Source organism: Calonectris borealis, chromosome 5, assembly GCF_964195595.1.
Source record: "Calonectris borealis chromosome 5, bCalBor7.hap1.2, whole genome shotgun sequence".
NCBI lineage: Eukaryota > Metazoa > Chordata > Aves > Procellariiformes > Procellariidae > Calonectris > Calonectris borealis.
This window is the reverse complement of record NC_134316.1, coordinates 12,254,141-12,269,742: the sequence shown is the minus strand read 5'-3', so window position 1 is coordinate 12,269,742 and position 15,602 is coordinate 12,254,141. Positions and strand designations below refer to the sequence as shown.

Below are 15,602 nucleotides of genomic sequence, written 5' to 3'. Positions count from 1 at the left end.
TGCATGGGCTCACCCTTGCCCTGGTCAGACCCAGCTCTCCCTCCCAAGTTTGGTTCATGCTGGATGAGACCCCAGCAGACACTCACAGACCCCAGCCAATGGCAAGTGAAATGGGCCACGGACCACGCGGCAGCATCAGCAGGAGCCACAGCTAGTGTCTGGGAATGGAGATTCAAATCTTTCTCAGCACTAGGCAGTCTGGAGGGGAATAAAATGACATCATTTGGCATAGCACAAGCCCATTTTGTTAGGCACAAAAGATCAGTGTGGAGAAGTTCAGAGGGTATAATCCAGTGAAGGAAAAAAATGTCATACTCATCCATGAACCAAGATTTGATTTACATTTTTACCAAAACCCTGCAAGGATATATGATCTAACAAACTGCACCAGACAGTCTGCTTTTGCAAAAGTCCTTGCAAATACTTTCTCCCAGCCCTGAAACACAGGGGTTTTCCCAGCGGCTGTTTTAAACCCAGCCCATTTATTTTAACTGCTGGCAGACTGGCACCCCTTTTAGAACAGCCCTCTGGGCAATACGCAATGGCCCCCGCACAGGCTGCGTGAACCGGGGTGGGCAGGACAGGCAGGCACAGGCAGCACCGCAGCCCCACACTCTCCGCGATGCTGCGGGCAGCAGCAACCAAACTGCCAGCAAGGGAATGGCTCCGTCCGGCGCGGGCAAGGGGGCAGCTCAGGGAGGGCAGCTGGGAACAGGTTGAAAACCGCAAATTTTGGGATGGTGATAGGAGACAGGAGAGTTAGGTGTGGAGCTGGCAACTGGAGCTTGGAGAGAGGTAACTGCCCCAGAGCCCCTGGGAAGGAAAGAGGAGAGGCAAACCCATGCAGAAGTATTTATTTTGGCTGTTAATTTGCTGTCACAGCAGTGGAGCCGACCCCTAGAGCCAATGTGATGGAGGTGGTGGGGAGGCACCCAGGGGCGAGGGCAGGAACCTGTCTTCTGGTGCCAATATGGCCTTAGGTCAGGTTAAGCCAACTAAAACCTTATCCTAAAGCCTTCGACTGCTACAGGAACCCCGACCACTGCAGAGAGGGAAGAAGTCAGTCCCTTTGGTCCTAGCTCTGCAGCGCTGTCTCTTGACCTCTCCTCTGCGCACTCACAAGCTCCAGCTGGTTTTATAAAGCACAGGATATATCCTGACAATTCTGTTCATCACTCTCTTTTGCAGTCTTCCCCCCAAACTGCCAGTTATTTGGCTGGCAGAAATATCTACATGCTCAGTGCATCCCAGTTTACACCAGGATTCCCAACTTTTTGTTTTCCTGCAAGTCTCACACGCCAGTAAGGGGCTGCAAGTGAAGCAGCGTGCTGCTCACAGCCCACACAAACGGTATGGCACACAGGCATATACCCCTGGAATACCCCAGAATAATAATACAAATAATAAATACAAAAGAGCCACGGCCCTTTCGGTGTCCCGGTGCCACTAGATGGCACCAGGTGTGTACTCTTCCCAGCCCGGGGTGTCCCCAGGGCCACTGGGGGAAACTGGGAGGACCCAGCACAGCTCTTGGTGCAGAGCAAGAGACCTCAGCACATGCTGGTGCCTCCTCCTCCTTCCCGCACCAACCACGGGGTGCTGGGGTAAAGGCAGACATTTAAGTCTTAAAATCAAGGCAAGTGGTTTCTGGAATGTGCTGGGGTGTTTCCCCGTGGGGGAATTACCTGTGGTGGCTTTTGCTGTGCTGCCGATCCCATGCATGCACCCATCCCCACCCGTGGGTCGGGCATCGCTCCCCAGCCGGGTGCTGGCAGAGCCCGGGGCTGGAGAGTAAAGCCTCAAATGTGCATGCAAGTTATTCCGGTCAATATTGGGATCAATGTATGAGTTTCTCAGCATCGACAGGCTCCTCTTGGGAGAGCGGAGGAAAGAGAATAAAACACAGTTTTCTATATCATTTTGCAATCAGCGGGTGGCTTGCCCTCTCTGAGGTCTCATGGGTTTAAGGATCGATTCTCCTCATGCACATTTGCTATCCAACAAAAGTCAGCATGTCCCAAATCCTCAGTATTACCTGTTTTTTAACCATCAAGCCCTGCCTTCACTGTCACATATCCTTGGCAAAGCCACTGGGGAAGCGCAGGTGGCACCTCAGCAAATGTCAGGTCTTTCCTCAGACCTTGCAGCATAATTAAGGAGCGTCTGTTTTCCACTGTCTTCAGCATTGAGCACTGAAGGTGACCCTCTGAGACAGGAGCTCAAATGACCGAGGTGGCTGGTGAGGCTCTGCTGCACGCAGCACTTCAAAGTGACCAGCCAAACCCCAGCCCCGAGCAATCTGGGGGACACAGGTGACAAATCATTGCTCACCACACAACCCGTCAGCCCAGTGCAGAGCTGGAGAGGCGATGGATGGAGAGTGGCTCCCAAAAAAGCCAGAGCATCAAACCACCAGGAGCAGCGTGTCACTCCCTGCTGCCCACACCCCTGGGGCTGGCACGTCCAGGTGACGGGTGAGCAAGGAGATCGCTGTGAAATCTTGGGTGCAGAGGGAGTGGGAGAGGGTCTTTGTGCAGGGAGCCTCTGGGTGCTGAGCTCCAAGCGATCCTGTCCTGCTCGTCGCGGTGGAGCCACTGGACATGAGGGGAAGTGGGAGATGCTCAGCACAGCTCCATGGTGGCCCCAGCAGGCTGACGGCAACGGCAGTGCTGCCCGGGCCCACATCCCGAGGCCACGAGATAATCCTGCAGAAGGATCCTGAGTGTGACCCTACTTCCCAGCCCTTCACAGAGAGCAGCACAAATCCCACCCAAGCGCTTTAACCTCAGCCTAGGGTGGAGGCTGGGTCACTTGGGAAGGTTGGGGCACACAGCAGAGTGGGTTAAAATCCCCACAGAAAGGGAAATCCCTCATCCCTCTCCCCCACGGCCTCCCCTCCCCTCCCTGATCACCCCAGATAGACCCAGGGAGCGACCCAGCATCCCCCCTGCCACCGCCTCCCCTCCCGGGGAGCCACCGGGAGCCTCCCCACACACCATCTGCTCTCCCCAGGCGACGCGGGTGGCCAAGGACATCCCTCCCACACCATCTGCCTCCATGCCAGGGGGCCTCTCCCCATCACCCCCCCCATGCCCACCCCAGCCAACGTCCCCGGGGCCTCTGGCTCTGGAAAACCTCATGTGTGCCGCCAGCACTAAACCTCATGGACAAATTCAAGTCTTTATTTGCCCTCTCCATGACTGGATGCTACACACAGGGTGCAGAAACTCGCTGCTAAGAAACTCACTGAAAGGGGTGCTTCGCACACACACAGAAGGTGCCGCCCATCCCCTGCCCGCCCAGCGAGGACAGGCACAGTGGCAGCCGTGATGGCGCAGGGCTTGTCCTCAGCCATCTCATCCGCAGGGTCGGTAGTGGCAAGCCCGGCATCCCCCCGGCTCCCAGCCACTCTTTGCAAGCAGAATATACCCTCGTCTGACTGCGAATGTCAAATGGCAGAGACGTACGTAGTCATTGACATGTACGTGGCAGGAGCCGTCCGCGTGCTGTGGGATTATTTTTAGCCCAACCGTGATCGAAATGTCAGAGGGGTTTTTATTTATTTTCTCTGGAAGGCTCGTTGCTTGAAATCCCCATGGGCAGAGACTGACTCCGACCCTGCTGTTGCAGTCGGGTCTGTCATCCCTTCTCACCCTTGAAAAAAACGTGCAATTAGGCGGGAGGGGAGGGTGAGTCGCCCAGCGTGCCTGGCAGGGCTGGCACCCTTTGGAGGGCAGGCGTCCATCCAGCCCCACAGCCTGACCTGTGCCCACCCAGCCAGCCTGCAGCTCCGCCAGCTCCCCCAGCCTCCCCACGTCCCGGGAAAGGTCTCACCAAAGCTGCCATGGACAGCTATAAAATGCACGGCACACAGGAGCTGGGCCTTTGAAACAGACGTGCGGTCAGGAAGGGCAGGCAGGCCACAGGACACTCTCGCTGCCCTTTAGTGATGTGAGGGACAGAGGGTAATGATGCTGAGGTCTCATGGTGCCCCAAAAGCCCACAGAGGACTCCCTGGAGATGGAGCAGCCTGTTCCTGCCCGCTTCTCTGCCACTCACCCCACGCTCAGCAGCGTGCCAGGAGCAAAGCTCATGACAATTATAAACCTGCCCCGGCTCCTGTCAGGCTCACAGGACCCCCGTGCACGGAGGGCTCTGGGCGGAGAAGCCGCCCCTCAGCTGGGACACCCGCGCCCCCAGGATGATGGCACAGCACTGCAGAGCGTGGCAGCACCCACCTCAGTCTGCGCTTTCCCAGGGTCCCAGGGCCTGACATGTCCCCTGCCTCGCACATTGACGGGTTATGCACAAATTTGCCCCTTTTCTTGTTAGGGAAGCAGATTCGAGGGGGAATGGCCGCTCAGAAAAGCACTGGCACATCTGAGGTAGCAGAGCTTTTTTGCTTGTTTATGCGGACAGAGAGGCACGGTAATGGCCTATATTAACATAATAGCAAAGGAGAGCCTTGAACCAAATCCAGCTTGGAGGTTGTGACCAGTCCATAGATAACTGGGAAGAAAAGTCAATGTTTTCCCGGCGGAACTGCCTATTTACATCTGAAGACAGCACAGACCTTGCCCAGAGGCTGGGACAAACAGCTCCTTTCACTGCCTGCTTCCCATGAGGCTTCCCCCTCCCTCTCCAAGAGGAAATTTCCAGTAACTGAGGTATAAAAATGAATGCAAGATTCTGCTCCAGAGCCAGCTGTAAAACTCATAGGGGAAGAGCTCCCCGTCCCGCAGCCGGCGCCGCAGCAGGCTGCTCCCAAAGTGGGTCACAGCCTTTGTGTGTGGGGGGCGAGAGAAGAGGCAGCTCTGACTGCACCCCTCCTGGTGCAGGTCAGGCTTCGGGGGGCAGAAGCACCTTCCAGGTACCCAAACCGGCAGGCACCGCCAGCACCATGGGCTAGGCTGGATTCCCTAACGGAGGGTCCTGGGTCCCTGGGGGAGGTTGCGATGCCATATCATCTGCTAGGACACCGTGTGGTGCAGCAGTCCGTGGTTTCATGTGAGATTACATGAAACAAGGGATGGAAACAGAGAGAAATTTGGCGAGGGGGAACCTTCCTCCTCCTCCACTCACCACCATGCCACATCCTGGGAATAACCACCAGGACTCAGCTAAGCGGCAATCTCCAGGAAATTTTGAAGGAATGTCTTTCTGCCATATCCCCATTCATCTTCCGCCTGGACTTTGCATAGAAGATTAGGATTTAGACCACGTGGTTTTCCTGCAAAAATGCAGGAATTGTGTCTTCCATAGCTGTCAGGCTTCTCCGTGCATCCGGCTGCACGGGTCCCTGAAGATTTCAAGGAGCTGTGATTGCAGATGCTGCCATGTGAGAGCGAGACCTCATGTTTCTCACAGTAGGCCTGAGAGAAACAAGAAAAAAGCTGGGTAATTAAATAGCACTCGTCAGAACACGTGCAAGAGTCAAACAGCAAAAACAACCCTCCTATGCACAAGCTCTTGCATGAAGCTGTATTGACATTTACCTGCTGAAAACCTCCAGTTCCTGGGATACTCTGGCTAATGCAATCCATGGGCCTGCAGCCATGGGCAGCATCCCTGCTGCTCCCTGCTCATTCTAGCCAAACCTGCTCTCTCCTTTTCTGGGAGGTCATTTCATGCTAACATGAAACAAGCAAAGATAACGCTTTTCCAAAGTCCTCCCACCTCCACATACAGAAAGAGCAAATACGCGCAGCTATTGCATTCCTGGCTGGGAGAAAGCAGATGATTCTCAATGTACCTGCAGGTCACATCCCAGCAAAATCGCAGGGCTGGGATGAAGGAGGAAGGTGACCCCCCTTTGAGCACATCCCAACATTGATTTCACCGTTACTGCTACCCCTGAGCTCACAGGGGTACCAACCTGTGCTGCACATGTACACTGCAGACACAGCCAGGTCTTCTAGGATTTGGGAGCCTATTTACCCAGGGGATTTCAGCAAATAGGAGATTAAGTGACTTACGGTGTTTTAAAAACATGTTCCTGAATATCTTTTCTAAAGCAAAGGTGGTGCCATGGGTAATTTCTTTAAAGGAGAGTATAAAAGTGAGTGGCTGATAGCCAGTTCATTATATCAGAATCAGTTTTCATTAGGAAGGGAAAGTTTGCGTGCTTATTAATTGCTTCTCTAATTGCTTTTTCTCCCTGCTAACAGGGTAGCCTGCTGTCTGCTTGTGCCTGAAGGCCCCAGGTCAGAGCCCTGCGTAACTCATCCCTGTTCTGCTAACATGGGGAACTATAAATAAATGGTGACACCGGAGAGCAGCGGAGGAGGTGGAAACGGACTGCGCTTCTCAACCTGAGACACTCAGTCTATTCAGCTTATCCAACAGAAGGTGACTGATGACAATCTGTAAATATTAACTGAGGGAGACTATTTCTGATAGCCGAGGGCTCTGGCCTGGCAAAGATAAAACAAAATTCTCTGGCTCTGAGCTGGAGCCGAACAAATTTGGACTAAAAAGAAGTTGCAGATTATTTAAAGTGAAGCAAACAGCTGCATCTTCTCCACCAAGAAGTATTTTTAAGCCATGAGGACCAGCTTAGTTTCAAAATCTGCTGCAGCTTACCCCCCAAAATCCCCAATTTGTGACTGTGAAGGAATCACTTGGGAAACTGAAAGGAGATTGCAGGTGCTCCAGACGAGCCCTGGCAATTCACGCCAAGGGGATTTAAGACATTACAGTGACTCATCCCTCTGACTTTTATCTTTCCTCCCTTCTGCCACCAGCTGCTGCTGCCGCCACACGGAGGGGGCACACTCGCCTCTGGTGTCCGCAGCATGGCACAGTCACCTGGACGGGACGGAGCCCGGTTTAATTAATACAGCTCTCATGGAGGGGACAGCAGTGGGGCTGACACACCCCACCCCTCTGCATGGGGAAAGCAGGAGGACCATGGAGGAGAAAATCCCTCAGTGTGACCTGCCAGGAGGCAGCAGCTCTTGCCTGGGAGACCCTGCCCATGCACACATGGTAAGAGCTGGGAGGGAGGGGATGCTGCGGAAGGCAGCTGCAGAGACACGCAGACAGGAGCGAAGGACAGGGAGGAAGAGCCCTGTCTTCTCCTTTGTCGCTGCAGTAACCTGAATCACACATCTAAGCATTCAGCGCCCTGCACTGCCTACAACATCATGCTTCATGACGTGGAAATTTGCAGGCGGAGAGAGGGAAGTAGAACTGGCATATATAGCAACGAGGACGTCGGGGAGGTAACGCTACCGCCATAGTTCCACCTCCCTGAAAGCAGAAATGCCTGCGCTTGTGCAGGTATGCATGTTACACGCAAGCACGCTCACACACACACCTACCTTTGCTAACAGCAGAAGCAGCCACAGAGTCCATATTTTCTAGGTTTTACTTCTATATCTGCAAAAAGCAAGTTTGCTTCTGTTTCTGATTCCCTGCAGTTATCGTGAAATGCCTTCAGAAGAGCAGCTCTGTCTTCTCGGCTGAGCGAGTCTTTGATGTCCAGCACTGCACTCAGATGTTCCTTCCTTTCCAAAAGGATAAGAGGGCAGGTCAGTGAAAGAGTCAAGGAAAAAAGCTTGCTTCCTATCACTCAGTTTTGCTGGGCCAGACCAAGGCTTGGAAGCTGCTGAGCTGCTTTTTGATGGCCACCTAGCAAGGAGGAGGCCGTATCACAAGAGCTATGTGGGATATGGCTGAGCTCATGGGTCCTGAGCCCAGTGCACAGAGCATCCCTGTGAAACTGTGGAAATCTTCACCTCAGGTTTCTCCTAGAAAAAGATGTGTATCTGCCATAATAGGTTTTGGGTAACTCTGCATTTGACCATTTGGAAGCGTTTTTTGTATCTTTTCTCCCTTCAGATGGAGCTACTTCTTGTTCATCTGGAAGGCTATAGGATTTTCATTCTACATAGCATTGCTTCGCTGAGTGGGGTCACAACTTATTAGTCTGGTTAACAAACAGGGCAAATGTATCCAAGCCAAACCGTTTTAAACATACAAGAATCTGCTGAAATCAAGAACAGTGCATCTACTCACACCAGGATGACCTCCTCTGAGATCTGGATCAAAATAATATTCTTCTGAGTACTTCTTATGCCTACTTCCTATACTATATATATATATACATAAAAATACATCATTTTATACATATGTATTTCTATTTATATATGTGTGTATATATATAGCAAGAGAATAAGAATTGCTATGCTGTATCAGATAAGCAGCTTTTTAGCTCAATAGCATCTTCAAAAGTAGCAAATGCTTAGGAAAAGAATACAGAAACCAGACAAAGCATAACATGACCTCTCTTATTCTTTCTTTTTTTTTCACTTCTGGGACTCTGCAGTTTAGGGACTTCCTTTGCTGGGGGTTATATCATGATTGTCATGTTGAATAGGTACTGAAATAGTTATCTACACAAATTGTCTGCTCCTCATTTGAAGCTATTCACAATTTTGGCCTTCACAGCATCCTGTGACAGAGAGCTCTACACTGTAATCATGCCAACTTGGAAAAATACAGTCACTAGCACAAGACATCAGAACAAGATGGATGTAATAAACCACAGACTTTGGAACAAATGCAGTTAGCTAAGATCTCACCTTCCTAATAAAAGTTGGGTTTCATTTCTGTTAACAGCTTCCTGTGAGAAATGGAAGTGTATATTCTTGATGAATACACCTAGGATTTTGTGGAAATAGTTATACCTAGAAAAGGATTGGTGAAGTGTTAAAGCCAAAAGCCATGTGCTTGGAAGTTATGAAATGCCTGAGTTAAGGATGTTCTTGAAACCTACGTTTGGCACACATGTGCCTGTAAATTGTCCATTCTGGTAGTATTTTTCCACAGTATTCCTGCTTTGTTGACAGCCATTTCATCCATCCTTCACCTTTACGGAAGGACATCTCAACTCCACTGGTTAATGTCTGGCAAAGTTATAAACCATGTTAATCAGCACCTGTGAATAAGCAGCATCGAATGAATTCAAAGGTAAGCATTGTGCCTGGCCCAGCATGCTGCAAAGAGAAAGTATTGCAACACTAATACTGCTATAGGTCTTCTGGTGGCAAGTAATCAGTTAAGAAACTACAGAAGTCAAACCAATAAAAGACCTTACCTTAGATCAGGAAATTCTTTGAGAATGGGCAGAAGGGCTATTTTCATCCCCTCTGCATCAGAAGTTTGAATAAGTTCTAAAATTGCTTTTATAGGATCCTTAAGGGGACCAGCTGCAGGACCCTGGGAAGAGAAGCAAATGTGTTTTCAGGGCAAGGGAAGCAGCATACAACATTAAGACCTGGACTCGTATCAGACTGGGGACCTCACTGTGTGGGTTAGGAGCTTTGCAGGGCTGTCTGTGCATGTACAGAAGCCTGTTTTCCCTCCAGGGTAGGAGAAAAGAAACTGGGGTGTAACCACAGACTGCTTCCAGGGCGGCTGGGCAACTACCTTCAGCAGCACAGAATCCCCTCCTGCATTTCCTTTGACAAAGAGGGCAAATGTACCTCATTTTTCTCTACCTAGCCTGTCCTCTCAAGGCCATTTCGCCCTTTGGGAAGTGGTTTCCTTCCAGAGGTAAGCACAGCCCTGTACCTATGTGAAAACAAGCTCTGCTGGCCAGACGTGATGGCATTTTTGCTGTCCTGAAGCAAGCCCAGGGACAGAAAAGTGACCTTGGGGAGAGGGTGAGGGGACACAGATCCTCTAACAGAAAAACAGAAAAAACAGTAAGCAGGGCTGGACACTGTAAAGGACATGACATGCCTGGTGGATGCTGTGTATGGTCAGCTCCCTCTGAATTAGAGCACACAGAAGAAGAAAGCCTTTTCCAGAAACATACAGCATTTTTAGCAAAGCCGGAGGAAGCAGAATGCGGACGAACTTCCAAGAGAGAGCTTCAGGCCTTGCTCACATTTTTCATCGGTGCGGTAATGAGATTAAATTGCTTCTCTGAATTATTGATGCCATCACGTCAACAGAGACTCTGTGACAAAGCAAACCTGGAGAACGGGCTGCCGAACTGGGGCAGGAGAAGCCCAGGTTCCCCTGATCTCCACGGGGCATTAGAAACACCAGGCTGCATTCTCGGTGCAGCTCACCTCTGCATTGAACATAAATTAGAAATAATAGTAATATTCGAAGACAGCCTTCTCTTTCTTCCTCCACACTGCAGACAAACAGCACGTCTAGCTCTGTACAGTGCACAAGCTGTACTCAGCTCCTAACACACCAATACTGTAAGGCTTCATACTTGGCAAGCTCACTATTACAGAATGCTAATTAATTTGAAGGTGTCAGATTTAGTTAAAGGCTATATAGACAGGCAAGGTCAGAGGTAAACAGCCTGCAATCTAAAAGGACAAAAAAGAGGTGTCTTGTCAGCAGTGCTTAAGTGCCTTTGACACGTAGTGCTCTTAGGAGACAAGCAAGCTATTTCCTAATGTGCTTTAAGGACGGAGGGGAAGGAAGAGCCTGAAGAGAGGGCAGAGCAGGGCAGGGAGCAGGTGCAGCCTGTGCAGCAACTGCACGATAAATTCAGTCTGCAGCAGAGTACATATTTTGCATGCATAACCGTGTACCTCATTTGGCTGAGTAACAGGCTGTCCCCTGCAAATCACTTATGCATTTCCTCCCCGAGGTTTTTGGTGCTCCCACATCAATAAGAAAACGAACAGACTGGGGACACAAGGGAAACAGTGCTAACTAGATGCAGACTTTTTTCACCTGAGCTGAATGTAGGGTTTTAGTACATAATTAGATTTCCTGTATCTCCTTTACACCATAAAACCAGCTTTTCTTGCACATTACATCCAAAGCTGATGCTGAGCACAGCATTACTGGTAAACTTCAGAGTTAAGATTAGAGAATCCTCCTGCTATTCCCAATGGCTCGATTGCTCAAAGCATTAACTTGTCTGTGATTGATCACTCCAGGAGAGGTGGGTCTTCAGCTAAAAGCACTGCCAGCTTCCAGCTTTCCACCATGAAACTAATGCATTAATTGTAATGGGTCTGAGCGGTTTTTAGAGGAGCCTACAGATAATCATTTTGATTTCATTTTATTCTTCGGACAAAGTCAGAATTGCTGACAAATGACTTCCAGGGGGCTCATCTGGCAGAAAATAGATTTCCAGTCCCTAGCATTTAAACACACAAGTCATGAGAATGACTCAGAATTTGTGAAATTATTAAAACCAATAAAGCCGAGGCTTTTTATCTGCTGTGTCACATCTGAGTCCTGTTACCAGACTACCTTTGCAGTCATTGCTGCGATGCCCAGTCCAGCCTCTTAGGAAGTGCTATGCCTGGGTGCTCTCAGCCTGCATTTGCAAAAGAGTTGTGCCAGGGGCTATTGCACAGCAGCGATTCTCTGACTGGAGAAGCCACAGGGGGGGATGCTGCTGGCATTGCAGTCCTTGCCCTTGGGCAATCAAGGAACCTGTGTGACAGCCTGGTGGCACCTGCAGATGCTGCGTGCAGCACCGCCAACTACACCGGATTACGAATTAAGCAAACAGGCTTTTTTAGGCTTCCGACGTTGCTTCTGCAACTCAGACCTAGCATTTTTCCACAAGTTTTCTTCAGAGGTGTGGCTCTGCTTTTACACCCAACCTGTGCCTTTTGCAAGGCATCTTTACCTCCTAATGGTGTGAGGTGTTTATCCCCGCGGGAGGACTCGCTCCTCCCTGCAACCGTCACCAACCACAACAGCATCAGCATGTTTCCATCCGTGAGGAAACGCTGCAGCACAGGGAAATGGCTCACGCAGCCATCAGCCCAGCTCTGAGAGGCTGGGGAAGGCCTGCAGGAAGGGAGGAGGCTGGATGGAGGGGTAACAATGCATATCCCATGCCCAAGGAGGAGCAGCACACGGGGCAATCCACGGAGAAGGTGAAGCCTGGAAGATGCGGAGCAGCTCTTTTGGTTCATCGCCTCAGAGGCTCAAGGGAAAGCACTGGGGGGAACACAGCTCTTCCTCTTCTGCACCCCCATGCCATGTACCAGAAGAGGTGCAGAAGAGGAAGAGCTGTGTTGTGACAGCTTTGGTGCTGTCTTGCCAACTCAGAGGATCATGCCTCATTCTTATTTCAGTGGCAGGAGTGTGAATCTTGCCTCCTCTAGTCATACATTTCAAAACTATAAACTAACAGCTTCTGGCAGATCAGAAGGGCCGTCAGCACATCTGATTGTCATTTTTGTGAAGCTGGATACCATTGTGGTAAGACCTCTTAAGCTTTTCCGTTGCTTTCAGAGCCTTTTCCTCTGCCGGTACTGTTCTTGATGACAGAGAGCAAAACCGTAACCATATCAAAGGCTTACTAAGCACTCTTTAAAGACGGTTTGCAGCATCCTATGATCTTCTTCTATCTTGCTGACAATCCTCCTCCTCTGCACAGAAGATGGTTTCCTGGAAGTGGTCAGGAGGGCCTGCACATATTCTGTAATAATGATGACGTTGACAGCCTTGACGAGGGCCTGTTCCAGAGCAAAGAAGACCAGATTAACTTCCCTGTACTGAGCAAGGACCAGACCATACCTATAGGACTCTGACCAGTGTAGACAGAGGATATAAGGTCCATAGAGATGGGTGTCCTGTTTCTCTGCCTAAGCATTCCTTTAAAATGCATGGTCTAACATATGGAGTATCTCCAAGCTGTATGTGGATGACATAAACATTGGTGAGAAGTGTGGAGACATCCAATCAAAAGCAATGGAACCAGTTAGCTAAGCCAGAGGTCACTCACACTCCAGAGCAGCAGTGACACTTGACTTAGGCCCAAGCTGACAAACACATTGCTTGGGGACAGCTTGGACTACAAACAAAGCCAGATCCAGCCTCCCTGGAGCATCTCCACTAGACACAGTCCCAGGGCCATACCCTTGGGCACACAATGGTGGCTGGGCACAGAGAAGTCACCTGGGCATCTCTGAGCCACCCACTACCTGCTGAGAAACCCCAGTGCCGAGACCATGCAGTGCTTGAAGGGGGAAGGAGAGCAAGCGTTTCTAAGGGGAGATGGGCGGCTGCATAGAAACCACATTTTCATTAGCAATTGAAATCAGAGCAGTTTTAGGCTGCAGTCCAAAGGTACAGGAAATCCCCAGCCCTGTCCAAAAGAGACAAAGCAAGAGACAGACAGCTCTGGCACAGCACTCCACCACTGAGCTGCTGCTTGCCCCAGCACTAATGTGACATAATGTTCAGTGATAGACTCTGAACAACAGCAGAATAGCTCCTAATATTTTCTGTTCGGTTACCTTTTTCCACATTTCAAAATGCTAATTAAAATCAGCACTGACAAAGAGCCTGCAGACCTGGGAGGGTAAGAGAAAGGGAGTCCAGTGCTTAGGGGGACATGTGTGACACGTAGCAGGTAGCAGCAGCAGCAGCAGCAAATCCAACCTGCATGCAAAAGACAGTACCCCAGGTACCAATCTCACTGCTGAAGAGCCAGATTCAAGGGTGCCGTGAGACCCTAGACAAGTTGTTCAGGCTACTGTAAAGGTGAAAAAACTTAGGTACTCTGTGAGGTTGTTCTTCACTAACCCTGGCGTATTTAACTGCCTGAGAGACTATGTCGTTTGGGGATCTGGACCTTTCACCTCTCCCTGTGTCCACTCTCCATCAAAGGGATAAATATTCCTTACAACTAAAGTTGAAGCACATTAGAAGCTGAGAAGATTTACAATATAGTGGTGTTGGGGCAATGGATCAGAGATGGCCCAATGCTCCCGCTCTGTATTTGGAGGTACATTCAGTTTCCACATTTCTTCACTTGTTGGTTTCTCTACTGAGATTACAGAAAGGTCCTAGCTGTCTCAGTGAGGAAGATATCCAACTCTGTTGGATAGAGGAACTGGACTGAGACCATTAGCTCTTTAAAAGCCCTTTTAACAACAGACAAAATTGTAGTTTGGATTAATGTTGAAATACTGTGCAATCCAGAGGTTCAAGGACTAGTTTTAGTGATTTCCCAAGTAATATCTTGTTCTTACTTTCTTACTTATTTCTTACCTCATACGTGTCTGTTTTTTTCTTCCCAAATGCCAAAAAGCTTTGCTTTAAGGATTCAAGGATGTGGTCGAAACCACTGTCACACTTTTTGAAGTGCTCCTTCAGTGTTCCCTGGGGAAAAGGACAGACAGAGTCAATGGGTGCACATGTAGAGACACCACACAGACAACAGACACGGATTATTTTGCTTCTGCTCTTTCTGCTCTCAGAAACAGACTCCTCCACAAGCTGCAGCATCGTGTGCCTTCATTTCAAAGAAAGGCAAAACATGAAAGAAAGAAGCAACTCAAGCTCAGAAAGGATGTATTAAGTCCTTAAGCCCAAACCTGGAAGACCAAAAACTACAAAAAATGGGTGGCAGTAGCTCTAATCTGGGGACTATGTAAAATGTGACCCTATGGATGGGGAGTGCAGGAAGAGCCAGCTGTTCTGCACCATTCTGCTCTGGCATCCTGCTCCCAGCATGGTCGTTGCCTCTTACTCGATGGGAAAGTACAAGGATCATTTAGCAGGTAGGCAGGGGATAAACTCTGTCTTTCATGATTCGAAGCCCATGTTGACACAGCCAGAGAAGGACTGAAAACCTGAGCTCTAGGTCTCCTGTTCCTCCCCAGGGTTGTCCACGCTCCCTGTCAGAACCACCCCCTGCTTCCGTCTCAACGCGTGGGCCCATGGGACAGGCTGACAATGAGCTCTGGAGACCAAGACTGCACAGTGTGGCCAGGGTTTCTTTTGTCATTTTCCTTTTCTTGCCTTCAGCATGCTCGAGGGAGCCTGCACAATGAGCCTGAAGGTGCTCAGGGAACCTCCCCAAGGAAATGCACAACGCCACACGCTATTAGGAGCCTGCAATTGCGTGTTATCTAGACATGGAGCCCAGGACATGAAGGTGGATGTCTGGGCTAATAGTCTAATATCAGAAAGTGTGAAGGGAGGGGAACTTATCCCAAGGGAGGGATACATTTCTGATCAGCCTTCTCTACATCCTGACTACCCACCACAGCCTGGGGCTCTGTGAGTTATCACTGCCCCGGGAAGATGCTCGGCTGCTGGGGATGAGTAGGTACCAGGTGAAGTTCAGCCCTTCGGGTCTAGGTGTCCAGGGGCAGCATGGGGTACCCACTTGCAGCACAACAGCAAATACTACAAACAGTGGAACTGGGATCCCAAAAACTGGAAAAGATGAAGTTGTCAATATACAGCTTCAGACAAGGCACAGGAGGGTACTGGCTCTGAAGATCAAACTATAGTTTCACCCTTTCCAGATCAGAACATGAGAGTGAAGTGCGTGCCTGTCCTACAGTCTAAAAATATTCAGTGTTAACGTGGGTCTCCCATACCTTGACTTTAGAAGTGACTGTCTGCAGAAAATGCTCCGTAATCCCATCTTCCATCCTGTCTAGAAATCCATTTACCTCAACATCCTGACCAGTGCTGGCACTGCAAATGTATGTTAGCTTATGCCAGACAGTCCTGTTAAGAAAAAAAAAAAGGGGGGGATATGGAAAGTATTGATCAGATCAAATCAGGCTATTCTCTCAGATCAAAACTCCTCCTACAGTAACCAACACAACTGCCTGGGTAATTGAATGGACACATGCTCA

General features: G+C 49.8%; 1 protein-coding gene across 1 annotated transcript in view; it reads right to left on the bottom strand.

Annotated features, from left to right (window-relative positions):
• Positions 1–4,379: 4,379 nt before the first annotated feature.
• The window catches only part of LOC142082703 (uncharacterized), a 42,632-nt gene continuing 31,409 nt past the window's right edge, over positions 4,380–15,602 (bottom strand). Inside the window, exons 11-17 of the mRNA XM_075151017.1 lie at positions 15,339–15,471; positions 13,999–14,109; positions 12,303–12,458; positions 9,101–9,222; positions 8,586–8,690; positions 7,323–7,508; positions 4,380–5,372 (exon numbers count right to left, since the gene is read on the bottom strand). Of these exons, the coding sequence (XP_075007118.1) occupies positions 7,328–7,508; positions 8,586–8,690; positions 9,101–9,222; positions 12,303–12,458; positions 13,999–14,109; positions 15,339–15,471 (808 nt within the window). The 3' untranslated portion in view covers positions 4,380–5,372; positions 7,323–7,327. The remainder of the gene's footprint in view (positions 5,373–7,322; positions 7,509–8,585; positions 8,691–9,100; positions 9,223–12,302; positions 12,459–13,998; positions 14,110–15,338; positions 15,472–15,602) is intronic.